Raw genomic sequence first — 26,963 nt, forward strand, 5'->3', positions numbered from 1 at the left:
GACCAAAGACTTCCAAAGCACAGACATGCAGTGGCTGAATGGGTGGTCACCAACAGTAAAGATGGCAATGTAACGGTCAGAGTTAGAGTTTAAGCAGTTTGTGCATTATGCAGATTAGATTAAGTCAGAGGGATCTGAAGTGTAGGCAAAGTTTTAATTCACCAGGTAAAGGGGTTCTTAAAGAGGTTGGGGATCACCATGAATAACACTTCCTGGTAGCAAGTGTAGAACATTGAGTAGTATTGCAGTTATGAATAAAATGCAAGGCAAATGGCCAGTGCATCATATTATTTTGGGAATGTTAAAGGTTTATCAAAACAGAATGACAAACTAAGGTTTCAAAAGACAACCCTTTCTAAAACTAGATTGACCATATTGTTCACTATTTTAAACGCTACGAAAACCGTAAATCATAAAAAAGACGAAATTATTTCCCTTCCTCAAAACATTCCGTCTGCACAACGCATCTCAGTAGGTAATGTTTAAATTAAAAGCTAAAGAGAAATTCAGAAGAATGAGTACATGCTGCTCGTTACTGCATTCTCGATCACGTGTTTTTGCAGCATAGGTCAACAGCACTGTCCATCAAAACTTACTACTGAGGTGCTACACAACTGACTGCAGCAGTTTACTTTTCTTTTTAAAGGGATCTCCGAATCTGACAGCAGTTATGTTTTCACAGATGTCTACATTTAACCAAAAATAGAAAATAGTCATGAAAACGGAATGAGAGAATGAAGATTGCTGTAGTTCTGAACAACTGCAGCTGTAACCTCAGCTGGAAAGGATGCCATAGATTTATATATTTGGACAGAAAGCTGCGAGATAAATGACTATAACATAATCAACTACATGACATTTCTGGGCAATGATTCTTTTAAACTACTGCCCTCAGACTGAATCTAGCACAGACTAAAAGCTCTCCAGAGTGAGTTGGGTGTTACCACATGAGAAGGCTGAAATATGCAAAATGATGGATATATTCCAGCACAGATGTGACATCCACAAAGGCGGCTCTAAGAAATAACACTGGCATCAGAAACAATTACAAAATGGTCAAGTTAGTTCACTGAATATACACAACATTATTTTTTAATAGTTTCCAGAAAGTGCACATTCTGTACAGAAAGATGGTTACTCAAACTGAAAGTAACTTCATCTCTTCATGAATTTTACCATCAAGGTGATGGTGGGAACTGACCCATTGATCTTGGTGATTTAGTGCCAATGATGAATATATTCAGGTTTTCTATAGCAGAGGGAAAACGTGCAAACCCCATACAAATCGAACCTGGGTCCCTGCCACTGAGGCAGCAATGGTAACCACTATGCCACTGGTGGCAGTGGTTAGCACCGTTGGGACCGGGTTCAATTCCAGCCTCAGGTGACTGCCTGTATGGAGTGTGCACGTTCTTCCTGCGTTTGCATGGGTTTCCTCCCGGTGTTCCAGTTTCCGCCCACAGTTCAAAGTTGTAGGTGGATTGGCCACAATCAATGCCTGGTGTTATGGGGATAGGGCGAAGGAGTGAGCCCAGGTCGAGCGCTCTTTCAATGGGTTAGTGCAGACCTGATGGGCCATATGGCCGCCTCCTGCACTGTTTAAACAAAGGTCTGGCAGCACTTGGAGAGAAACGGAGTTAACATTTCGATAGATGATTCTTTTACAGAACAGTTCTGTCAATGTTGTATGGACTCAAAACGTTAACTGTTTTTCCCTCTCCACTGATGCTGTCTGACCCGAGTGTATCCTGCATTTTCTGCTTTTATTTCAGATTTCCAGCATCTGCAGCATTTTGCTTTTATCCTCAAAGTCTTGTCCAGTACCTCCTTCTCAACCAGGTTCCTTAGTATGCAATACTGTTCACTGCTCAATTCAAGAAATTTTAATCAAAGGGACAAATGCTTTTAAAAAAGGTTCTGATTGTTGGGAAGTGGACTCATTGGTCGAGGTATTTCCGTGGAGAATGCACCAGTTGATGACGACTGAAAGTTAACCGTCAAGTATGATTTTAAATTTACCAGGCAGCCTGACTCAAATTGGTCAAGGTATTGCCCTGAGAACTGAACCAGCCAACTTATTTTGTTTAGCTCAAATAGGCACCATGTGTGTATTGTTCTTTCTTTCTGCCAAGGACAGGGCCCTGTGTATTAATATATGTAGCTTCCAGTACGTGAAAATTCACCACACTGTGACATCGACTGAACCTTAAATTGGTAGTCAGCGTAATTCTTAACATACAGGATAATTTGCTAATGCTGCACAATTACGGAATCACATCTAACGGTGGTCACTGTTTTGAGTTTTGCAAGCACGGGCTGATTGGATATGGTTTGTACCTTGCCCATTGTGAACAGTGGAAGGGACATGCTGTTTTGGATGATTTGCTTATCAATGGGACATACACCTACATAACAAGCATTAAACTGGCACTGAAATTCATATTCCTTACTCATTTTTATGAGATACAATGGCGTAACGGTAACATCCCGTTAGTGGCCAATACCACTCGTGTTGCAACTGGATAGTAGCAGTGTGAAACAGCTAGCATCATCAGTTACTCAAGTTTTTGAGATACCTTGCCCTTTCAGAATAATCTGAGATAGACTGGGCATTTTTCAAGGCCAACAGTCATGGTCGCACACGCGCACACACAACACTTGACCTCCCACTGACAAAGCCATGCGGACCATCTTTGATCAAACCTTACCTCTCCAATTGGAGATAGATTCTCTCAGAATTTTCTCCAATAGTTTCCCCACCACTGACGTGAGACTCACTGGCCAATAGTTCCTTGGCTCATCTCTCCAACTCTTCTTAAATAATGGAACCACATAATAATCATTATTGTTGTCACAAATAGGCTTACATTAACACTGCAATGAAGGTCCTGTGAAAATCCCCTAGTCGCCACACTCCGGTGCCTGTTCGGGTACATGGAGGGATAATTGAGAATTGCCAATTCACCAACACGTCTTTCGGGACTTGTGGGAGGAAACCCACGCAGACAAGGGGAGAAAGTGCAAACTCCATACAGTCACCCGAGGCCGGAATTGAACCTGGGTCCCTGGTGCGGTGAGGCAGCAGTGCTAACCGCTGTGCCATTCCACCATGGTCCCCTAGTACTTGCTAAAAGCCTCTCTTTTCCTTCTCATCATATCCTGAATATCTCTGGTCATCCATGGCTCTCTGGGCTTGTTACTCCTTTCTATAACCCTAGAGGGAACATGTTGGGTCTGTACCCTCCCCATTTTCTATTTGAACATCCCTCACTGCTCTTCTGTAGATTTCACCACAAGTAGCTGTTCCCAGTCTACAAAGAACAACAACACAGGAACAGGTCCTCCGGCTCTCCAAGCCTGTACCGGTCATGATTTCACCCTCAGCACTTCTTACTGCTCTGCTGTATCCCCGAATACCCATCCTCTCCACATATTTGTCAAGATGCCGTTTGAACACCGTTAGTGTATCTGCTTCCACAACCTCCCATGGCAGCGCATTACGGATACTCACCACCCTCGGTGTAAAAAAAACCTGCCTCGCACATCTCCTCTAAACTTTGCCCAACGGACCTTAAATTTATGCCCCTAGTGACTGACCCCTCCACTCTATCCATACCCCTCAACCTCCGTCTCTCTAATGAAAACAGTCCGAGTCTAATCAGCCTCTCCGCATAGCTAACACCCTCTAGACCAGGCAACATCCTGTTAAACCTCCAGTGCGCCCTCTCCAAAGCCTCCACATCCTTCTGGTAGGGTGGCAACCAGAATATTGGCAATATTCCAAGTACGGCCCTACCAAGGTTCTATACAACTGTAGTATGACTTGCCAGTTTTTATACTCGATGCACCATCCAATGAAGGCAAGCATTCCATATGCTTTCTTCACTAGCTTGTCCACTTGTGTTGCCACGTTCAAAGACCTGTGGACCTGCACGCCCAGATCTCTGACTTTCTATATTCCGTCTTGCCAGTTATTGTATATTTCCCCTTTATGTTAGACATGCCAAAATGCATTACCTCACATTTGTCCGGATTAAACTCCATTTGCCATTTCTCTGCTCAAGTCTCCAACCTGTGCCCTGCTGTGTCCTCTGACAATTCTCAACACTATCTGCCACTCCACTAACCTTGGTGTCATCCGCGAACTTACTAATCAGATCAGCTACATTTTCCTCCAAATTGTTTATGTATACTGCAAACAACAGAGGCCCAGCACACCACTAGTCACAACCTTCCATTCAGAATAATACCCTCCTACTGCTACCCTTTGCCTTCTGTGACCGAGCCAGTTCTGTATCCATCTTACCACCTCACCTCTGATCCTGTGTGTGACTTCACCTTTTGTCCCAGTCTGCCATGAGGCACCTTGTGAAAGGCTTTACTAAAGTCCATGTAAACAACATCCACCGCCCGCCCCTCATTAATCATTTTTGTCACCTCCTCAAATAACTCAATCAAGTTAGTGAGGCACAACCTCTCCTTCAAAAAACCATCCTGTCTATCGCTAATGAGTCCATTTGTTTCCAAATGGGTATAAATCTTGTTCCTGAGAATACTCTCCAATAATTTACCTACTACAGAATTGAGGCTCACCGGCTTATATTATCCTGGTGCTACCTTTCTTAAAACAGCGGTACCACATTAGCTATTTTATAATCATCTAGATAGGAATAATATGATCAGGGATAGTCAGCATGGCTTTGTGAAGGGTAGGTCATGCCTCACAAACCTTATCGAGTTCTTTGAGAAGGTGACTGAACAGGTAGACGAGGGTAGAGCAGTTGATGTGGTGTATATGGATTTCAGTGAAGCGTTTGATAAGGTTCCCCACGGTAGGCTACTGCAGAAAATACGGAGGCTGGGGATTGAGGGTGGTTTAGAGATGTGGATCAGAAATTGGCTAGCTGAAAGAAGACAGAGGGTGGTGGTTGGTGGGAAATGTTCAGAATGGAGTTCAGTTACAAGTGGCGTACCACAAGGATCTGTTCTGGGGCCGTTGCGGTTTGTCATTTTTATCAATGACCTAGAGGAGGGCGCAGAAGGGTGGGTGAGTAAATTTGCAGACGACACTAAAGTCGGTGGTGTTGTCGACAGTGTGGAAGGATGTTGCAGGTTACAGAGGGACATAGATAAGCTGCAGAGCTGGGCTGAGAGGTGGCAAATGGAGTTTAATGTAGAGAAGTGTGAGGTGATTCACTTTGGAAGGAATAACAGGAATGCAGAATATTTGGCTAATGGTAAAGTTCTTGGAAGTGTGGATGAGCAGAGGGATCTAGGTGTCCATGTACATAGATCCCTGAAAGTTGCCACCCAGGTTGATAGGGTTGTGAAGAAGGCCTATGGGGTGTTGGCCTTTATTGGTAGAGGGATTGAGTTCCGGAGTCAGGAGGTCATGTTGCAGCTGTACAAAACTCTGGTACAGCCGCATTTGGAGTATTGCGTACAGTTCTGGTCACCGCATTATAGGAAGGACGTGGAGGCTTTGGAGCGGGTGCAGAGGAGATTTACCAGGATGTTGCCTGGTATGGAGGGAAAATCTTATGAGGAAAGGCTGATGGACTTGAGGTTGTTTTTGTTGGAGAAGAAGAAGGTTAAGAGGAGACTTAATAGAGGCATACAAAATGATCAGGGGGTTAGATAGGGTGGACAGTGAGAGCCTTCTCCCGCGGATGGAAATGGCTGGCACGTGGGGACATAGCTTTAAACTGAGGGGTAATAGATATAGGGCAGAGGTAGGTTCTTTACGCAAAGAGTGGTGAGGCCGTGGAATGCCCTACCTGCAACAGTAGTGAACTCGCCAACATTGAGGGCATTTAAAATTTATTGGATAAGCATATGAATGATAATGGCATAGTGTAGGTTAGATGGCTTTTGTTTCGGTGCAACATCGTGGGCCGAAGGCCCTGTACTGCGCTGTATCGTTCTATGTTCTATTCTCCAGTCCTCTGTGACCTCACCTATAGCCAAAAGATACAAAGATGTCAGTCAAGGCTCCAGCAATTTCCTCCCTTGCTTCCCTCAAGTGTTCTGGCTAAATCCCATCCGGCCCAGGAGGCGTATTACCTTAATGTCTTTTAAAACACCCAATACCTCCTCCTTTTTGATGTCAACATGACCCAGACTATCCACATACCCACCCTACCCAAGAATCAGCTTCCACAAAGTCCTTTTCTTTGGTGAACACTGATGCAAAGTACTCATTTAGCATCTCTCCCATTTCCTCTGGTTCAACACATACCCTGGCCACCCTCTTGCTTTTTACATATTAATAAAAAGCTTTGGAATTCACCTTAATCCTACTTGCTAAAGACTTTTTATGACTTCACCTTAAAGACTTTTTATGACTGCTCCTAGCCCTCCTAATTTCCCACTGAAGTATGTTCCTACTTTCTTTATACTCCTCAAGGGTTGAGTGTCCCCACCCTTCTAGACCTTAATGTCTTTTAAAACACCCAATACCTCCTCCTTTTTGATGTCAACATGACCCAGACTATCCACATACCCTACCCAAAAATCAGCTTCCACAAAGTCCTTTTCTTTGGTGAACACTGATGCAAAGTACTCATTTAGCATCTCTCCCATTTCCAGTGGTTCAACACATACCCTGGCCACCCTCTTGCTTTTTACATATTAAAAAAAAGCTTTGGAATTCACCTTAATCCTACTTGCTAAAGACTTTTTATGACTGCTCCTAGCCCTCCTAATTTCCCGCTTAAGTATCTTCCTACTTTCTTTATACTCCTCAAGGGTTGAGTGTCCTCACCCTTCTAGACCATACAAAAGCCTCCTTTTTCGTTTTGACGAGGTTCACAATATCTCTCATTATCCAAGGCTCCCTAAACTTCCCATACTTATCCTTCGTTCTCTCAAGAACCTGACTTTCCTGAATCCTAATCAACTGTTGCTTGAAAGACTCCCACATGTCCGATGTTGATTTATCCTCCAACAGCAACACCCAATCCAAATAATTCCTGTCTAATGTTATCTTATTTTACTAAAATCCACTCTCCCCAATACAAAACTTTTTTTCCCAACTTGTCTATTTCTTAGTCCACAACAAGCTTAAATTGTCATGATCACTAAATGCTCCCGCACCATCACCTCAGCTATCTGTCCGGTTTAATTTCCCAGAATTAGATCCAGCATTGCGCCATCCTTGTTGGACTCTTTGCACATTGGCCGCAAAGATTCTCCTGTGTACATTAAGAAATCCACTCCATTTAAGCCCTACACACTTTTGACTATCCCAATTAACGTTGGGAAAGTTGAAATCACTGATATAATTACCCTATTATTAGTTTTACACATCTCTGCGAATTGTGCACATATTTGCTCCTCAATTTCCCGGACTATCTGGGCATATATAACAAACACCTAGAAATGTGGCTGCCCTTTTTTTATTCCTAAGCTTTATCCACAAAGCTTCATTCGATGCCCCCTCCAAGGTATCATCTCTCCTTACTGCAATAACTGACTCCTTAATTAATAATGCAATGCGATTTCCTCTTTTACCCCATCCCTTGAAGATGCTATATCCCAGAATGTTGCGCTACCAATCCTGCCCCTCCCTCAACAACGTCTCTGTGATTACTACTTAATCACAATTCCACGTGTCAATCCTCGCCCTCAACTCATCCGTTTTTCCTGCAATGCTCCTTAAAGTATAGGCTATTCATCCAGCCTTGCCTTACTCCCTTAAACTTAATACACCTGCACTCACCCTGACGTGATTGCTTTACTGTATTATGATGTGCTCCTTTTCTGTTAACAGTCTGCGTCCCCTCCTCCTGCCAAATTAGTTTATACTCCTCCCAAGTTCCCTCATCCAAATTATTGAAAGCTATTGTGAATAGCTGGGACCTCAAGCGCTGATCCCTGTGGCACCCAACTAGTCGTCGCCTGCCAGGCTGAGCCCATATATTCCCACTTGGTTTCCTGTCTGCTAACCAATTCTCAATCCATGCAAATATATTATCACCAATCCTATGTGCTTTAATTTTGCACACTAACCTCTTACGTGGGACTATCAAAAGCTTTCTGAAAATCCAAATACACATCCACTGGACTATCCTCATCTATTCTGCCAGTTATGTCCTCAAAACACTCTAGTAAGCCTGTCAAACATGATTTCCCTTTCATTAATCCATGAAGACTGTGTAATCCCATTGGTATTTTCTTTTTAAAAAAATATTTTTTATTCTCCTTTTTTACATTTCCTCCCAGATTTACACCCGCCAACAATAAACAATAATCAGTAACAAATATGTCAATCCCCATATCAATAACAATGATCCCATCCTCCCACCAAACCCCAACCTTCAGCCCGGATGTTCACACAAACAAATGACAAAAAGGAATTAGGGATCACCCATAGTCGCCATTAACACACACAGTCCCCCTCCCCCCAACCCTCCCACCCACACGCCCCAAGTAATGTTCGATGTTATCCAGTTCTTGAAAGTACATGATGAATAAAGCCCATGAATTGCAGAACCACTCCATTCTTCCCCTCAGTTCAAACTTAACCTTCTCAAGAGTCAAGAATTCCAACAAGTCCCCCCCGCCACGCCAGGGCACAGGGTGGAGGTTGCTCTCCAAGCTATCAGGATCCGCCCTTTGGGCGATCGAGGCGAAGGCTACAACGCCCGCGCCCGTTACCAATCCTAGCTGGTCCGACACCCCAAATATGGCCTCCCGGGGACCCGGGTCCAGTTTCACGTGCACCACTTTAGACATTACGCTAAAAACCTCCTTCCAGTAATCCTCTAGCTTTGGACAGGACCAAAACCTATGAATATGAATAGCGGGCACAGCCCCCCGCAACGTTCTACACCTTCAAAGAATCGGCTCATCCTTGTCCTCGTGAGGTGTGCTCTGTATACCACCTCCAGCTATATCAGTCCCAAACTCGCGCACGAGATGGAGGCATTCACTCTCCAGAGCACCTCACACCAGAACCCCTCCTCCATATCCTCTCCCAACTCTTCCTCCCACTTTGCTTTGATCCCTTCCAGTGGTGCCTTCTCTTCCAAAATAATAATAATAACAATAACAATCGCTTATTGTCACGAGTAGGCTTCAATGAAGTTACTGTGAAAAGCCCCTAGTCACCACATTCCGGCGGTTGTTCGGAGAGGCCGGTACGGGGATTGAACCCGCGCTGCTGCCTTGTTCTGCATTACAAGCCAGCTATTTAGCCCAGTGTGCTAAACCAGCCCCTATGCTCCGTAATAGCTCTGTAAACCGCTGACACTACCCCCTTCTCCAGTCCCCCTGTCGTCAGCACCTCCTCCAGCAATGTGGAGGCCAGCTCCACCGGGAAGCACTGTATCTCCTTTCTGGCAAAATCTCAAACCTGCATGCATCTAAACATTTCCTCCTGCTCCAGCCCATACTTCGCTTCCAGCTCCTTCAATCCTGCAAACCGACCCCAAAGAAACAAATCTTTTAGTGTCTTAATCCCCTACTCCTCCCATTTCCAAAAATTTCCATCCCACTTCCCTGGCTCAAATCTGTGGTTCCCCCGAATCAGCATTTCCCTTGACCCTGCCCCCAAACCGAAGTGTTGGCAAAACTGCCTCCAAATTCTCAATGAAACTATTATTACCAGACTCCCCGAGTATTTCCCCGGGGCCATCGGGAGCGACGCTGTTGCTAGTGCTTTCAATCCCAACCCCTTGCACAAACTTTCCTCCATTCTGACCCCCTGGGAATCAACCCCTCTGACCCAGCTCCGCACCTTCTCCACATTCGCCGTCCAGTAGGTTCAGGTTCAGGTTCGGAACACCCAAAACCCTGCCTACCTTCCCCTCTGTAGCAGCACCTTTCTATCTCTGGCCACCTTCCCTCCCCATATGAACGAAGTAATCCTTCCCTCAATCTCTCTGAAAAAAGCCTTGGCAGGAAAATCAGCAGGCATTGAAAAATAAAAATAAATCGCAGCAAAACGTTCATTTTAACCACCTGTACCCGACCCGCCAGTGACAGAGGGAGACAATCCCACCTTGCAGATCAGCTTTCACTCTCCCCACCAAACTAGAAATGTTGTACCTGCAAGGCCCCCCACTCCCGGGCAACCTGCACCCCCAGGTACCTAAAGTGAGTCCCTGCCCTACGGAATGGCAGCCCCCTACCCCTGCCCCACACCCGGCCGAGACACCACAAAATACTCACTCTTGTCTAGATTTAGTTTGTACCCAGAGAAAGACCCAAACACTCAAAGCAGCTCCAATATTCCCCCTATCGGCACACTCGGTTTCAACACGTATAACAGCAAGTCATCGGCATATAAGGACACCCTATGCTCTATCTCTATCTCCCCCCCCCCCCCCCCCCCCCCCCCCCCCCCTCCCACGCACTATTGCTTTCCGTACCCCCTAACTACTTAATGCGATAGCCAACGGCTCAATCGCGATTGCAAACAGAAGGAGGGGGGGGGGGGGACGGGGGGGGGGACGGGACGGGGGGGGGGGGGGGACATAGGGCATCCCTGCCTAGTCTCACGGTGGAGAGAAAAGTATCTCGAGCTGATGTTGTTTGTGCTGACACTTGCCCTCGGCTCCTTGTATAGTAGCTTTACCCAGTTCACAAATCTTGGTCCAATCCCAAACCGCGCCAGAACTACCAGAAGTACCCACATTCTACCCGGTCAAACACCTTCTCAGCGTCCAATGCCACAACCACCTCTGTTTCCTTCCTCTCCGCTGGTGCCATAACGACATTCGATACCCTTCTAAAGTTTGAAAAGAGCTGCCTCCCTCTCACGAACCCAGTCTGATCTTCACCTATCACCTTCAGGAGGATCCCATTGGTATTTTCTAAGAGTCCTGTTATCACATCCTTTATAATACTCTAGCATTTTCCCTACTACTGATGTTAGGCTAACTAGTTTGAAATTCCCTCTTTTTTATCTCCCTCTTTTTTAAAATAGTGGGGCTACATATACCTTCCTCAAATCTGCGGGCACTGTTCCAGAATCCACAAAATTTTGGAAGATAATAACCAATGCATTGATTATTTCAATGACCACCTCCTTTAGTATCCTAGGATGTAGATAATCAGCCCTTAGTTAATGGTTTCCAGCCCCATTAATTTCTCCAGCACAATTTTTTTTTACTAATACTAATTTCAACGGGACTGATTTAGCACACTGGGCTAAATAGCTGGCTTTTAAAGCAGACCAAGGCAGGCCAGCAGCACGGTTCAATTCACGTACCAGCCTCCCTGAACAGGCGCCGGAATGTGGCGACTAGGGGCTTTTCACAGTAACTTCATTTGAAACCTACTTGTGACAATAAGCGGTTTTCATTTTTTCATTTCCTTCAATTCCTCCGTCTCATGATACCCTTGGTTCCCTGCCATTTCTAACCAATTAACTGGTAAGTTAATTGTGTCTTCCTCTTTTCAGACAAAACTATAATAATAATTTAGTTGCTCTGCCATTTCCTTGTTCTCCATATAAATGCTCCTGTTTTGGCTTCTGGTTGCGGCTATGCGGAGCTAAGTCGCACATTTGGCAGCTCCTGTAAAAGAACTGACTATTGGGCTCTTTTCAGGGCGCCCACGGCATTTTTTCGACGTTTCCCATGGTGGGAAGGAGAGTACAATAGTTCCCCGACAGTATATGGCTTTTACCAGGAGCGGGGTGACTAAAAAAGTGGTGGTGGACCCGAAGAAGGTGCGAGGGAAGAAGAACAAAATGGCGGCTGGCGGGTTCCAGGCAGCGTGGATGCAGTGGGTGCAGGAGCAGCAGGAGGTTATCCAGCGCTGCTTCAGGGAGATTAAAACGGACCTGCTTGAGCCGATGAAAGCTTCTATCGATAAGCTGCTGGAGACACAGACGGCCCAGGGGGTGGCGATCCACAAGGCCCGCCAAAAGATCTCCGGCAGTGAGGACGAGATTTTAGGCCTAGCGGTAAAGGTGGAGGCGCACGAGGCGCTCCACAAGAAATGGCAGGAGCGGTTCGAGGAGATGGATAATCGGTCGAGGCGGAAGAATTTGCGGATTCTGGGCCTCCCGGAGGGGCCGGACGTGGGGGCCTATGTGGTCACCATGTTGAACTCGCTGATGGGAGCGGGATCCTTCCAGGGGCCCCTATAGCTGAAGGGGCCCATAGAGTGCTGGCGAGGAGGCCCAAGGCTAACAAGCCTCCGCAGGCGGTGCTGGTGCGGTTTCATCAGTTCGCTGATCGGGAGTGTGTGCTCGGGTGGGCCGGGAAGGAGAGGAGCAGCAGGTGGGAGAACGCTGAGGTTCGAAAATACCGGGACTGGAGTGCGGAGGTGGCGGGGAGAAGGGCCGGGTGCAGTCGAGCAAAGGCGGTGCTGCACAGGAGGGGGGGTGGGATTTGGCATGCTGCGGCCGGCGCAACTGTGGGTCACCGACAAGGACCGGCACCATTATTTTGAGTCTCCGGAGGAGGCGTGGGCCTCTGTTCAGGCCGAGAAGTTGGACACAGATTGAGGGTCGGAATGGGCGTTTGGGGATTGCGATTGATATGTTACTTTTTGACGGGGGGTCCTTTGCTCCTGTTTTTTTTCCCTCTTTCTGGTTCGGTGAGGGTGGTTAGGGTGGGTTGGGCACTGTTTTGGTTGGGTGGTCGGGGGGGCTCTTGGAGGGGGGTAAGCAAATGGAACAGGGGTGGATGGCCGGCAGTGAGATGGGGCCCCGCGGGGGAGGGGGAGGCCCGAGTCAGGGGTGAATGGACTGGGCCTGTAAAAGGAGTTGCGCCAGAGGTGGCAGGGACGGGTAGGTGGAAAGCGCGGGCTTTTTCCCCATGCTGAAGACTGGAGGGGTGGGGCAGAGAGGGCTGTTTCCCGCGCTTGGGATGAATCGAGTTGCTGCTGCTATGGTCAAGGGGGAGCTGGAGCGAGTGGGGGGAGTCGAGACCGGGGTCTGCTGCCATGGGGAACGGGCCGGGCGTGGGATGCGGACGCATGGCTGGCCGAGGAGGGGTTATGGCTAGTCGGCGGGGAAGGGGGGCGGGTAGCCCCCTGATCCAGCTGATAACCTGGAATGTAAGGGGACTGAATGGGCCGGTCAAACGGGCCCGCGTGTTCGCGCACCTGAAGGGGCTGAAGGCGGATGTGGTTATGCTCCAGGAGACACACCTGAAGGTGGCAGACCAGGTAAGATTGAGGAAAGGGTGGGTAGGTCAGGTGTTTCATTCGGGGCTGGATGCCAAAAATCGAGGGATGGCGATCGTGGTGGGAAAGAAGGGGTCATTCGAGGCGTCGAGTATTGTGGCAGACAATGGCGGTAGGTACGTAATGGTAAGTGGTAAGCTGCAGGGAGAGAGGGTGGTACTGGTCAATGTGTATGCCCCGAACTGGGACAATGCGGGTTTTATGCGGCGCATGTTTGGTCGGATCCCAGACTTGGAAGTTGGGGGCCTGATAACGGGGGGAGACTTTAACACGGTGTTGGATCCGGCACTGGATCGCTCCAGGTCTAGGACGGGTAGGAAGCTGGCGGCGGCTAAAGTGCTGAGGGCGTTTATGGACCAGATGGGAGGGGGCTAGGGAATTTTCATTCTTCTCACATGTCCATAAGGTTTATTCCCGGATCAACTTTTTTATTTTGAGCAGGGCGCTGATAGCCAGAGTAGAGGATACCGATAGCCATTTCGGATCATGCCCCGCATTGGGTGGACTTAGAGCTGGGGGAGGACAGGTACCAGCGCCCATTGTGGCGCTTGGAGGTGGGGCTGTTGGCGGACGAGGTGGTCAGTGAGCAGGTCCGAGGAAGCATGGAGAGGTACCTGGAGGCCAACGATAACGGGGAGGTCCGAGTGGTGATGGTATGGGAGGCGCTGAAGGCGGTGGTTAGGGGAGAGTTGATCTCCATTAGGGCCCACAAGGAGGAGGGAGCAGAGGGAGAGGCTGGTGGGGGGGATGGTGAGGGTAGACAAGAGGTATGCGGAGGTGCCCGAGGAAGGACTGTTGAGGAAGAGGCACAGCCTTCAGGCTGAATTCGACCTGGTGACCACCAGGAAGGCGGAGGTGCAGTGGAGGAAGGCCCAAGGGGCGATATACGAGTATGGGAAAAAGGCAAGCCGGATGCTGGCGCATCAGCTTCGGAAGCGGGATGCAGCTAGGGAGATCAGGGGAGTTAAGGACAGGGGAGGGAGTGTGGTGCGGAGTAGGGTTGGCATCAATGGGGTCTTCAGGGACTTTTATGAGGAATTGTATCGGTCCGAGCCCCCACTGGAGGAGGGAGGGATGGGCCGCTTTCTGGACCAATTGGGGTTTCCGAAGATAGAGGAGGGACTGGTGGCGGGATTGCGGGCCCCGATTGGGCGGGAGGAGCTGATCAAAGGGATAGGGAGCATACAGGCTGGGAAGGCACTGGGGCCGGACGGTTTCCCGGTCGAATTCTATAAAAAAATATATGGACCTGTTGGGCCCGTTGCTAGTTAGGCCCCTGCAGTGTGGGTCTTACAGGCCGATTAGTTGCTGAACGTAGATGCCAAGGTGCTGGCAAAGGTCTTAGCCACGAGGATTGAGGATTGTGTGCTGCAGGTCATCCACGAAGACCAGACGGGGTTCGTGAAGGGGAGGCAGTTGAACGTGAATGTGCAGAGGTTTCTGAACGTTATGATGCCGGCGAGGGAGGGGGAGACGGAGATAGTGGTGGCGATGGACACTGAGAAAGCCTTCGATAGGGTAGAGTGGGGGTACCTGTGGGAGGTGCTGAAGAGGTTTGGGTTTGGGGAGGGGTTTGTCAGGTGGGTTAGGCTGTTGTATGAAGCCCCGATGGCAAGTGTGGCCACGAACAGGAGGAGGTCCGAGTACTTTTGGTTGCACCGAGGGACGAGGCAGGGGTGTCCCATGTCCCCCCCTGCTCTTTGCACTGGCGATTGAACCCCTGGCTATGGCACTGAGGGAGTCGAGGAACTGGAGGGGGTTGGTGCGGGGTGGGGAGGAGCATAGGGTGTCGCTCTATGCGGATGACTTGCTGCTATATGTGGCGGACCCGGAGGGGGGAATGCCGGAGGTAATGAGGATCCTCAGGGAATTCGGGGATTTCTCGGGGTACAAGCTCAACATGGGGAAGAGCGAGCTGTTTGTGGTTCACCCAGGGGACCAGGAGAGTGGGATTGGCAAGCTCCCAGTAAAAAGGGCGGAGAGGAGCTTCAGGTATTTGGGGGTCCAGGTGGCCAGGAGCTGGGGGGCCCTGCATAGGCTTAATTTCACAAGGCTGGTGGAGCAAATGGAGGAGTTCAAGAGGTGGGACGTGTTGCCGCTGTCCTTGGCGGGTAGGGTGCAGTCAGGCAAAATGACGGTGCTTCCACGGTTTTTGTTCCTGTTCCAGTGTCTCCCCGTGTTTGTCCCGAAGGCAGTTTTTAGACGGGTTAACAGGAGTATAATGGGGTTTGTGTTAGCGCGGGGGACTCCGAGGGTGAGAAGGGTGTTCCTGGAGCGGAGTAGAGATAGGTTAGCGCTGCCCAACCTCTGTGGGTATTACTGGGCCGCCAATGCAATGATGGTGCGCAAGTAGGTGACGGAGGGGGCTGCATGGAATAGGCTGGAGACGGCGTCTTGTGTGGGCACGAGTCTGGGGGCGCTGGCAACGGCGCTGCTGCCGTTCCCTCCAAGGAGGTATACCACGAGCCCGGTGGTGGCGGCTGCCCTCAAAATCTGGGGGCAGTGGAGGCGGCACAGGGGGGGGAAGTTGGGGCCTCGGTGTGGACCCCAATACAGGGGAACCACCGGTTCGTCCCAGGGAGAACAGATGGAGGGTTTTCGGGGTGGCACAGGGCAGGGATACAAATGTTGGGGGACCTGTTTGTGGACGGGAAGTTCGCGAGCCTGGGTGAGCTGGAGGAGAAGTATGGGCTCCCCCCGGGGAACACCGTCAGGTACTTACAGGTAAGGGTGTTTGCCAGGTGGCAGGTGGTGGAATTCCCATGGCTGCTGCCACGCACAGTACAGGACAGGGTGCTCTCGGGGGGGGTGGGTGGGAGTGGGGAAGATCTCGGAAACTTACCAGGTGATGCAGGAGGAGGAGGAGGCCTCGGTGGTGGAGGTGAAAGGTAAGTGGGAGGGGGAGTTGGGAGACGAGATCGAGGAAGGGATGTGGGCAGATGCCCTAGGGAGGGTGAACTCTTCCTTATCGTGCGCGAGGCTCAGCCTCATACAGTTTAAGGTGCTGCACAGGGCACACATGGCCAGGACAAGGATGAGCCGGTTCATTGGGGGCGAGGACAGGTGTCTTAGGTGCTCAGGGAGCCCAGCAAACCACACCCATATGTTCTGGGCATGGCCAGCGCTGGAGGAGTTTTGGAAGGGCGTAGCAAGGACGGTGTCAAGGGTGGTAGGATCCAGGGTCAAACCGGGCTTGGGGCTCGCAATATTTGGAGGTTGCAGGGGAGCCGGGAATGCAGGAAGCGAAAAAGGCCGGTATTCTGGCCTTTGCAGCCCTGGTAGCCCGGTGAAGGAGTCTTCTTCAGTGGAAGGATGCGAGGCCCCCAAGCGTGGAATCCTGGATCAACGATATGGCGGGGTTTATTAAGTTGGAGGGGGTGAAATCTGCCTTGAGAGGGTCGGTACATGGGTTCTTTCGGCGGTGGCAACCGTTCTTAGACTTCCTGGCAGAACGGTAGACATTGGTCAATGGCAGCAGCAACTCAGTGGGGGAGGGGGGGGGGGGTTTACTTCATTTTTGTTTTTGTTATTTACACTGGGGGGCCTGAGGGGGTGTATATATTTGTTGTGCTAAGTCGGGGTGTGAATGTTAATTTATTATTTATGTACAGGGGAGGGGCGTATGGAGGCTTGCTTTTTTGGACTATGTTTTGTACTTAACCCTGTTGGGTTCCTTTTTCATTTTGTTGTTGATATTTTATGAAAACCTTAATAAAAATTATTTTTTAAAAAAAAATTCTCCTGTTTTGGACTGCTAGGGGCTTACGGGTCTTCATTCATCTTTTTCTTTTTACATACTTATAGAAACTTTTACAGTCCGCTTTTATGTTCCTTGCAAGTTTATTTTCATACTCTACTTTTTCTCCTCTTAATCAATCCCTTTGTCCTACTTTATGTTAAACGTTTCCAATCCTCAAACTTGCTACTTTTTCTAGCAATTTTATACAATTCCTCTTTGGATCTAATATTATACTAATTTATTTTGTTAGCCCTGGTTGGGCCGCCTTTCCTGATTTTTTTGTGCCAAAATGAATCTATAAACTGCCTCAATGCATACATTTGTTCCTTAAATATTATCTATTGCCTATCCACCATCATGCTTTTTAATGAAGTTCCCTAATCTATCATGGAAACATAAAAAATGGAGTAGGGCATTCAGCCTTTCAAGCCTGCTGTGCCATTTAATCAGATCATGACTGATACTCTATCTCAATGTTATCCTCCTGCGCTCTCCCCATACCCCTTTGCGCCTTTAGATTCTAGAAATATATTTCCTTCTTAAATATAATCAGTGACTTGGCCTCCACAGCCTTCTGTGGTAGAGAATTCCACAGGTTCACCACCGAGTGAAGAAATCTCTCATCTCAGTCCTAAAAGGCCTACCCCATATCCTGAGTTAGCAACCCCTTTGTTCTCGACACCCAAGTCAGAGGAAACAACATTCAGTCTGTTGAGCCCCATCAGAATTTTATACATTTCAATTGGATCTCCTCCCCTCTTATTCAATTCACACCTCGTAGTTTCTTTTGTTCAGATTCAGGACCCTAGTTTTGGATCAGCCTACTTCACAACAAGTTTATTAATTAACCCCTTGCTCATTACAGAACATTAAATCTAGGATAGAATGCTGCTCATTGGTTCCTTGATGTACTGGTCTAAAAAACCTCCCGTACAAACTGCTGGAATTCATTTGCCACATAGATCAAATTAAATGGCAACTAATTCTGTAAAGTGGAGAAATTGACTGAAGGCTTCAGGAGCATGCTGCCCTACACAGTTCTTGGTTGGCCTGAATCAGAAGATCGGTTGAGAAAGAATAATGTGTATTTCGAGGTCGGAAGTTAGAAGCAGAGTGGCAAATCGCGTTTGCCACGCAGTGGAAATTCAGGTCTAATACCTGGATGGGTTTTCTGCTCACATATCAAAAATGTTCACAGTTCAAGTACAAAAATGGATATTTAAGACATACATGATACCAGTCTTACCATTTTTGTAGTAGATGCAGTTAGTCTCAATTTCTCCTCTATTTCCTTGCCTACTTTCTGAACGGTTACCTGAGTCTGTTTTATTGCACGTTGAGCAGTATGCAGCCTGTAACACAAGAATGAAAAATATAAAATCAGAAATTTACGTCATCTATTCATAGTACCTGTTCATCAGAACAATGGGAAAACCTGCCTTTTTAAAGGACATAAATGAACCAGATGGGTTTTTATAATAATCGGCAATGGTTTCATGGTCATCATTAGACTTTTAATTCCAGATTTAAAAAAATCAGATTTCACCACCTGCCATGGTGTGATTCGGACCCAGGACCACAAAGCGTTACCCTCGGTCTCTGGATTACTAGTTCAGTGACAATACCACTACGCAACTGCCTCCCCACGCCTCCTGCTCAGTATTATAACATTCTGCGAAGCATAAACTTGATAGAGGACAAAGCAACACTACTTAAGAATTTATCCCTAGATTAATATGGATTAAAATCTTGTTAGCATCATTAGCATGAGACACTAGGTAGCTCCATAAGTCACATCAACCGGTGCATGTATAAGCTAAAATTCATTTTCATAGGTAGAATGGAGAACTTAATTGCAGTTTGGAACATTTCTCTTTTGTTACATTGGGACACAATTTCTTTCTAACCAGTCGAGTAATAGAATACAACTCACAAAACTTTACAACACCTACAATTCATACAAAGATTATACATTTTGGAACATCTGCCCTGTTTGCCACAAAACGTTTTTCAAATGACCAAAATGATTGCTACAGCCAATGTCACACATTTAGATTAATTTTTCTTTAAATTCATGCATGGGATTTGGGCGTCGCTTGCTAAGCCAGCATTTATGCCCATCCCCAATTGCCCTGGACGCGGTGGTGAGCTGTCATCTTGAACCGCTGCCGTCCATCTGGCATAAGTACAATTACGCCAATGTTAGGGAGGGACTTCCACAATTTTGACCCAGCGTCAGTGAACGAGCAGTGATTTATTTCCAAGTAAGATTGGTGAGTGGCTTGGAGGGGAACTTCCAAGAGGTTGCGTACCCAACTGTCTGTTGCCCTTCTAGATGGCCATGGGTGTGGAAAGTGCTGTGGCAAGTTTCTGTAGTGCATCTTGTAGATGGCACACACTGCTGCTACAGTGCATCAATGATAGAAGGAGTGATTGTTTGTGAATGGGTGCCAATCAAGTGGACTGCTTTATCCTGGATGGTTTTGAGCTTCATCAGTGTTATTGGAGCTGCACTCATGCAGGCAAGTGGAGTGTAAGCCATCACACTCCTGATTTGTGCTTAGTAGATGGTCAACAGGCTTCATGGAGTCATGAGGTGAGTTACGTGCCACAGGATTCCCTGACCTGACACCTTTTTATGTTCAATTCAGTTTCTGGTCAATAGATGTTGATAGTGAGGGAATCAGCGATGGTAATACCATTAAATAGCAAGTGGCGATGGTTAAATTCTCCCTTGTTGGAGATGGAGAGGCCTCGCACTTGTGTGGTAAAATGTTACTTGCCACAGTTCAAGTACGATTTTTGTCCTGATCTTACTGCATTTGGATGTGAACTGATTTAGTATCTGAGTCACAAATGGCGCTGAATGTTGTACAATTATCAGTGAACATACGCACTTCTGACTTTATGATGGAAGGAAGGTCATTGATGAAGCAGCAGATGGCTGGGCCGAGGAAATTATCAGTTGAGATAACTGAAGTACATTTGGGATAAAACTGGTTAGGCGTGGAAATCTTCATCTCTGCTGCAACAATAGGCAAATCTGTTTAGTTATTAAATAATATTCTTACTTGGAATGATAGGGGATCTTGGGAAAACATACCACTCAAAAGTCAGTATGTATCATGCTAATAAAATCATAGTATGATACAGCACAGGAGGTCATCATTCAGCCCACTATAACTGCACAATCTCCACTAACAGACTTATCTAAATGGTAGTGAATGATAATCTGATTGGGTTGTGGGTATGAGTCCCACCCCGAGCCCACAGTGGAACAGCCTGCCTAGATAACACCAGTGCATCGGCATTCAACTTGCATCAACGTCATAGATGGACTGAAATGAAGAAAAAGTGTAAAATGACAGGAATAATTTCAGACACTGCCACAAAAGGCACTGCTGACTGGATGGATTGAGCGATAATTCTGAACAAGAACTTCAAACAAAAACACAACTCTGAAACCACGGTACATGTATAGCACATTTCAACTCGAGTAATCTTTGGATGCAGTAAGTGAAAACCTGACTATTTATTTTGGTTCAGAAAAGCCATTCCAAGCCCCCACAGATTAATCTTGCATAGCTCTGTTACAGCAAGAACAATTTATGGCTTGATTCTATTTGCTTAGTGCAAGCCTGTCAGAAAGCTGCCCCCACCCAAGCCACATTTTATTACTTCTGGAGACGGGTACCGATATACACATACTGACACTGGTGAATGCACCAGATATTATAGTTTTCAACCGTACAGTTCAGGAGGTACCAGGTTTGATTCCTGCTGTGTGCTGAATTAGTTATCTCAGTCAGGGCTTTAGTAAGGGTGGGTAAGAGTGCTAAAATTGGTGACAGTAGCCGAGAGAAGAAATTGATCACACGGGTTGATCCGCTTGCAATGTTTATTTGAGGAGGGGCAAAGGGGGGAATTTAGTTGTGAAATTGAACATTGTACATTTCCTTTATAGGTGGTACAATAATCTATTACATTTTGGGGTAGTGTGTTATCACGGTCTAGCATGCAGGCTCAGTTAATTGAAAGTCACACCTAAAAATCACATCTATTGCATAGGCAGAAAGCCAATTAGGTGGGAGATCAGTTACGATCTTAAATGCATTGACTGTAATGGTGGTGGAAGCAGAATAAATACCAACCACCAGAATGGAATTGGATATTTTTCTTTTCAGGTATAAACTGCAATTCTACGGGGAACGAACAGGGGAGTGAGACTAACTAATTAGCATTTTCAAAGTAGGCCGCAGGTATGATAGACCAATGACCTGTGCTGTACTATATGATTTTAGGTCTTTCTGTACAATGGCAGGTTTAAAATCTAGCATTAGGAGCCAGCCAAACCCACTGAGAGGCCAAATAAAACAGCCATTATTGAAAAATATGTATCTCCAACGTCCAATGACTAAAGAACAGTTTAGATGTGTATAATGTAATATAATAATCTTTATTGTCACAAGTAGGCTTACATTAACACAGCAATGAAGTTACTGTGAAAATCCGCTTGTCGCCACATTCCGGCGCCTGTTCGGGTACACAGAGGGAGTATTCAGAATGTCCAATTCACCTAACAAGCACGTCTTTCGGGACTTGTGGGAGGAAACCGGAGCACCCGGAGGAAACCCACGCAGGCACGGGGAGAACGTGCAGACTCCACGCAGACAGTGACCCAAGCCGGGAATTGAACCTGGGACCCAGGCACTGTGAAGCCATAGTGCTAACCACTGTGCTGCCATGCTGCTGGATAAAATCTGGAAAATTTGGTAATACCTCGGATCTATTTTGGTGCTACACCTGATCTAAAATTTCCAGTTCTAAATGAATAGTGAGTCTCACTTATTTTTTCTCAAATCCTCACCCAGCATTGTGACTCATCCAAAAGAATTGTGCGCACAATCAGGACTAAAACCCTGGCAGATATTCCAATCACTGACGTCCTCTTCACCAGCCATCTACCCAAATTCCCTTGGCCTCAGACCACCTCACTGCCTGATTGAGAAAAGCCAATTGCATGCATCAAACTGGGCAATATTTACACAGTAAACTACCTACAGTGCCAAGTATAACATCTCAATTAAACTGCTGAATTAAACCAAATGTCTGATTGGTTACCTTTGTCATCAAACCAGGATATAATTCAAAAGGTGTTTTATTAAAGCACCTTGAGCTCCATTCTCCCATTTGAAATCTCTCACCCAGGTTCCTGCAGGCTGATTGCATCCAAAGGGATGACAAAACAGGCAATCTGCACCTGGGAATTGGAAGCAATCTCATGCTATGGACCAGAATTAGTTGGGAGACAGGGTGGGAAGTAAAAGATGTATTCTGAACTGATTGGAGGGATGTGAGAAGTGATCTTCTGCAAAATTCCTTAGTCGGACCCAAGCTTTTCAGCGTACTTTGATTTGTACAAAGCAATGAAGGGTTATACAAAGTTTGCATAGGACATTAAGTTTGGATGCACAATAAGTTGCATGGAAGGGAACAGGAAGTTGCAATAGTACAAACAGATAACAGAGTAGGGAGAACTATGGCATAAAGGGTTCTATCTAGAGAAGTACATGATGGACAAACCAAAATATTTCCAAAGGTTGAGAGACCAGGAATTGTGGCAGAGTAAAGGGATTTAGAAATCAATGTAAACAATTCATCAAAAGCTATTGAACAGCTAGAAAAAGTAATCAAAAAAGATGTTACACACCAAACCTTAGAAAAGATATTGGTCTTGGGAGGAAGATACATAAATGCACCAGGACTTCATGATCAGGGTGCATAAACTTGGGATCTCTTCCTTTATAGTAATCATCTTTATTGTCAGAAGTAGGCTTACTTTAACACTGCAATGAAGTTACTGTGAAAAGCCCCTAGTCGCCACATTCTGGCACCTATTCGGGTACAGAGGGTGAATTCAGAATGTCCAAATTACCCAACAGCATGTCTTTGGACTGTGGGAGGAAACCGGAGCACCCGGAGGAAACCCTCGCAGACTCAAGGAGAACGTGCAGACTCAGCACAGACAGTGACCCAAGAGGGAATCGAACCTGGGACCCTGGCGCTGTGAAGCAATATTGCTAACCGCTGTGCTACCGTGCCGCTCTTTAAACTTTAATTTTATACTGTTGAGAGGTGATTTAATTGAGGCATTTAAGAAACTTACTCGCATAGATAGAGGAACTATTTCCTCTGGTGGGGGAATCCAGAACAAGGGGTCAGCAAAGGGTTGTGGAAATCCCCAAAAGACTGTGGATGTGAGGTTCGATTAAAGTTTTCAAAGGAGATATACACTTTAATAGGGGTACTAAAAGATACGGTCAATCGCAGCTAAATGGGGTTGAATGACAGATCAGCCACGATTTAGTTGAATGGCATGGATCAAGCTCAAGGGGCTGAATGACCGACTACTGTTGCGATGAACATGCGTTCGTTCAGCCTTTGCTTTAATTTTGGTGACTGTGCAGACTCAATTCTCCAGAAGCAGCAAAGGAAATGTGCCTGTAGGCTCTCAGGCCAAAGGAAACAGGGACCAATTTCCACATTGGGCCTCCATGCCAATATTTTTTTAATTTGACACGATAGTTATGGACTCCGATCTCATCGTTCTTTCTAACTTGTCAAGTCAACTTCATTTTAGTTCAACAATGTAACATACTTCAATGCATCTCACTCAGAAAAGTAAACATTCCCGATGTTAAAGTGGATTTACAATCAATTTCATTCATTTTGATCATAAATCTCACTCCCAATGTTTCTCTCATTTTGACAGCTCTGGGTATACTGGGAGCCACAGGACAAAAACAAGTTTTCAAAGGCACAAGGGAATTGCTTATTGGCTGCCCCTTCATGAATGGGTATTAACTGTGCTAGCCTCAGAAGAATGGGAATCGGTGGTCAGAAAATGTATGATATAGAGTTTGCTTAATTCTTCTCAATTGTTGGCAGCATTCTTACGTAGTTTCCTTTCTTGGTATGTGAGAACCTGTTACTCAGGGCTAGTTCGTCAACTTGCTTCGGACTGCCAAATGGTTCTGATGGGTTCCACTCATATGACCAACATGGATGGGAAAAGGGAAGAGATGGTGAAAGGATGAGGACAAGAGAAAATAAGCTGAAGATCGACAGGTAGAGTTAAAGGAAATGGCTACCTTGCAACAAAGCAAGAAATCTTTGTTGGATGATGCACAAATCTTCTGATGAGACAAAAACCCATCTAAACTACCCATCAATCTTCCAATCCAGCAAAACTCACTCAGCCAGGTACTTCAGATGGAGCAGCAGAGGGAATCTGCACAGAAGGCAGGCCCCTTTAGCTGCCATATTCCAGTAAGTAAGAGTTTAAATGTACTCCAGTGTCTGTGTGTTAGTGAATGGTGGCAGGGCTGGTGAGGGTTAAGGGCAGGATGGGAAAGTAGGGTCCAGAGCTTCAGTTGTATAGTTACCAGGAGCTATGCAGCTTTTTATTTGGTCTAACATAACCTGGGTAACTGTCAAACTAGGCTGGAACCATCAAATGTCTCTGACTGCAGCTCAGAGTTCGAGACTGGAGTGCCCTGTGAAGTAGGGTAAACTTCCAGGAAATTCCCACTGTGATGAATATTTAGTTCATGGTTCACATTAATATTCGAGGTAATATTTAGTTGTGGGATGATTGCTGTTGTGAAGGTAAGGTAACAAAAAAAATCAGAACAAGATTTTTTTTAAATTAATTTAAGAGTTGTGGGCATAATTGGTTAGGCCAGCATTTATTGCCCATCCCTGGTTGCCCTTCAGGTGCTGGTGGAGTTGCCTTCTTGAACCGCTGCAATCCTAGAGGTGCAGGTACACCACTGTGCTCATAGGGAGGGAGTTCCAGGATTTTGCCCCAGCGACAGCGAAGGAAGGACAATATATTTCCAAGTCAGGGTGGCGAGTGACTTGAAGGGGAACCTCCAGGTGGTGGGGTTCCCAGGTATCAGCTGTGCTTCCAGATGGTAGTGGTAGTGGGATTGGAATGTGCTGTCTAAGCAACCTTGGTGTGTTACTGCAGCGCATCTTGTAAATGGTACACATGGCTGCCACTGTTAATCGGTGGTGGAGGGAGATAGGACGGCAATTGGGGTTTGGATTGCCCCAACAATCAAGCAGGCTGCTTTGTCCTGAATGGTGTTGAGCTTCTTGAGTGTTATTGGATCTACATTCATCATGGCAAGTGAACAGTATTCCATTAAACTTCTGACTTGTGCCTTGTAGATGGTGGACAGGCAGCAGGTTAGTTACTCACCATAGGGTTCCTAGCTTTCAACCTGCCCTGGTAGCACAGTATTAATATGACTGGTCCTGTTCAGTTCCTGATCAATGGTAATCCTCAGGATGTTGATTATGGGGGATTCATCGATGGTAATGTAATTGAATGTCATGGGATGATGGTTAGATCCTCTTGTAGGAGGTGGTCATTGTCTGGCACTTGTGTGGTGCAAATGTAACTTGCCACTTGTCAGCCGAAGCCTGGATATTGTCCAGGTCTTGCTGCATTTGGACAAGGGCTGTTTTATTAACTTGTGTTGTGAATGGTGCTGAACATTGTGCAATCATCCACAAACATTCCCACTTCTGATCTTATGATGGAAGGGAGGACATTGATGAAGCAGCTGAAGATGGTTGGGCCTTGGACACTAACTGGAGGAACTCCTGCAGTGATGTCTTGGAGCTGAGATGATTGACCTCCAACCACCACAACCATCTTCCTTTGTGCCGGGTATGACTCCAACCAGCAGAGCTTTCCCCGATTCCCATTGACTCCAGTTTAGCTAGGACTCCTAGATGCCATACTCAAGTCAAATGCTGCCTTAATGTCAAAGGCAGTGACTCGCACCTCAACTCTGGCATTCAGCTCTTTTGTCCATGTTTGAACCAAGGCTGTAATGAGGTCAGGCGCTGAGTGACCATGGCGGAACCCAAACTGAGCGTCCGTGAGCAGGTTATTACTGAGTGAGTGCTGCTTGATAGCATTGTTGATAATTCCTTCCAACACTTTGCTGACAGAGAGTAGGTGGATAGGACGGAGATAGGACGGCAATTGGGGGTTGGATTTGTCCTGTTTCTTGCGTGCAGGACACATCTGGCCAATGTTCCACATTGCCAGATAGATGCCAGTGTTGTAGCTGTACTGTAGCCATAAAAGAGCAGGTGGACTTACTTGGAGAATTGGAGACATGATGTTTGCATTGCTTGAGAAGTGCAGTCCAGAGGAATGCTTTGTTTTGAGTCAGAACTAAACGGCTATTTTGTTAAGAGATTGGTGGAGCCAGGGCAGCACGGTAACGTAGTGGTTAGCACTGCTGTCTCATGGCGCCAAGGACCGAGTTTGATCCTGGACCCGTGTAACAACACGGGGCTGATTTAGCACAGGGCTAAATCGCTGGCTTTGAAAGCAGACCAAGGCAGGCCAGCAGCACGGTTCAATTCCCGTACCAGCCTCCCCGAACAGGCGCCGGAATGTGGCGACGAGGGGCTTTTCACAGCAACTTCATTTGAAGCCTACTTGTGACAATAAGCGATTTTCATTTCATTTCATTTTTCAACTGTGTGGACATTCTTGCAGTGTCTGTGTGGGTATCACCCCCACAACCCAAAGATGTGCAGGGTCGATGAATTGGCTAAATTGCCCCTTAATTGGAAAAGAAAAAAATTGTAAACTCTAAATTTATATTTTTAAAAAAAGATTGGTGGAGCTGAAGAAGGTTCTCTGGTTTCAATTCATCTGCATGTTTGCTGGGAGTTGATTGCAGTTTGACCTTGTGGTTTGCAGACAGGGCTCAGGAGAAGTCTTGGGAGGCTCAAACGGTGCCTGTTGAAGATAGTTGCAGCTCGGAAGTAGACCTGGATGCGATTTATAGCCAGTGCAGCCAGGAGATTGGGAGGTCAGATAAACCATGGGGCAATGCCAGCTTAGTGAAGTAAGCAGTTTGTTGAAGAGTTGAAATTGTCTGATAACTAAAGGCAGGTGTGCAGCTTTATGAATCCCATTGAATGCAGTCTCAGAAAGAACCGTCAGGAGGTGGACAGTTGTTGAGACAAAGTGGGAGTGGCTTTCGAG

General features: G+C 46.7%; 1 protein-coding gene across 1 annotated transcript in view; it reads right to left on the reverse strand.

The window, feature by feature from the left end:
- uvrag (UV radiation resistance associated gene) overlaps positions 1 to 26,963 on the reverse strand; it is a 403,204-nt gene that overhangs the window by 244,172 nt on the left and 132,069 nt on the right. Inside the window, exon 7 of the mRNA XM_072477416.1 lies at positions 18,129 to 18,234. Within this exon, the coding sequence (XP_072333517.1) occupies positions 18,129 to 18,234 (106 nt within the window). The remainder of the gene's footprint in view (positions 1 to 18,128; positions 18,235 to 26,963) is intronic.

The sequence above is a fragment of the Scyliorhinus torazame genome, chromosome 15 (assembly GCF_047496885.1).
Source record: "Scyliorhinus torazame isolate Kashiwa2021f chromosome 15, sScyTor2.1, whole genome shotgun sequence".
NCBI classification, from domain to species: Eukaryota; Metazoa; Chordata; class Chondrichthyes; order Carcharhiniformes; family Scyliorhinidae; genus Scyliorhinus; species Scyliorhinus torazame.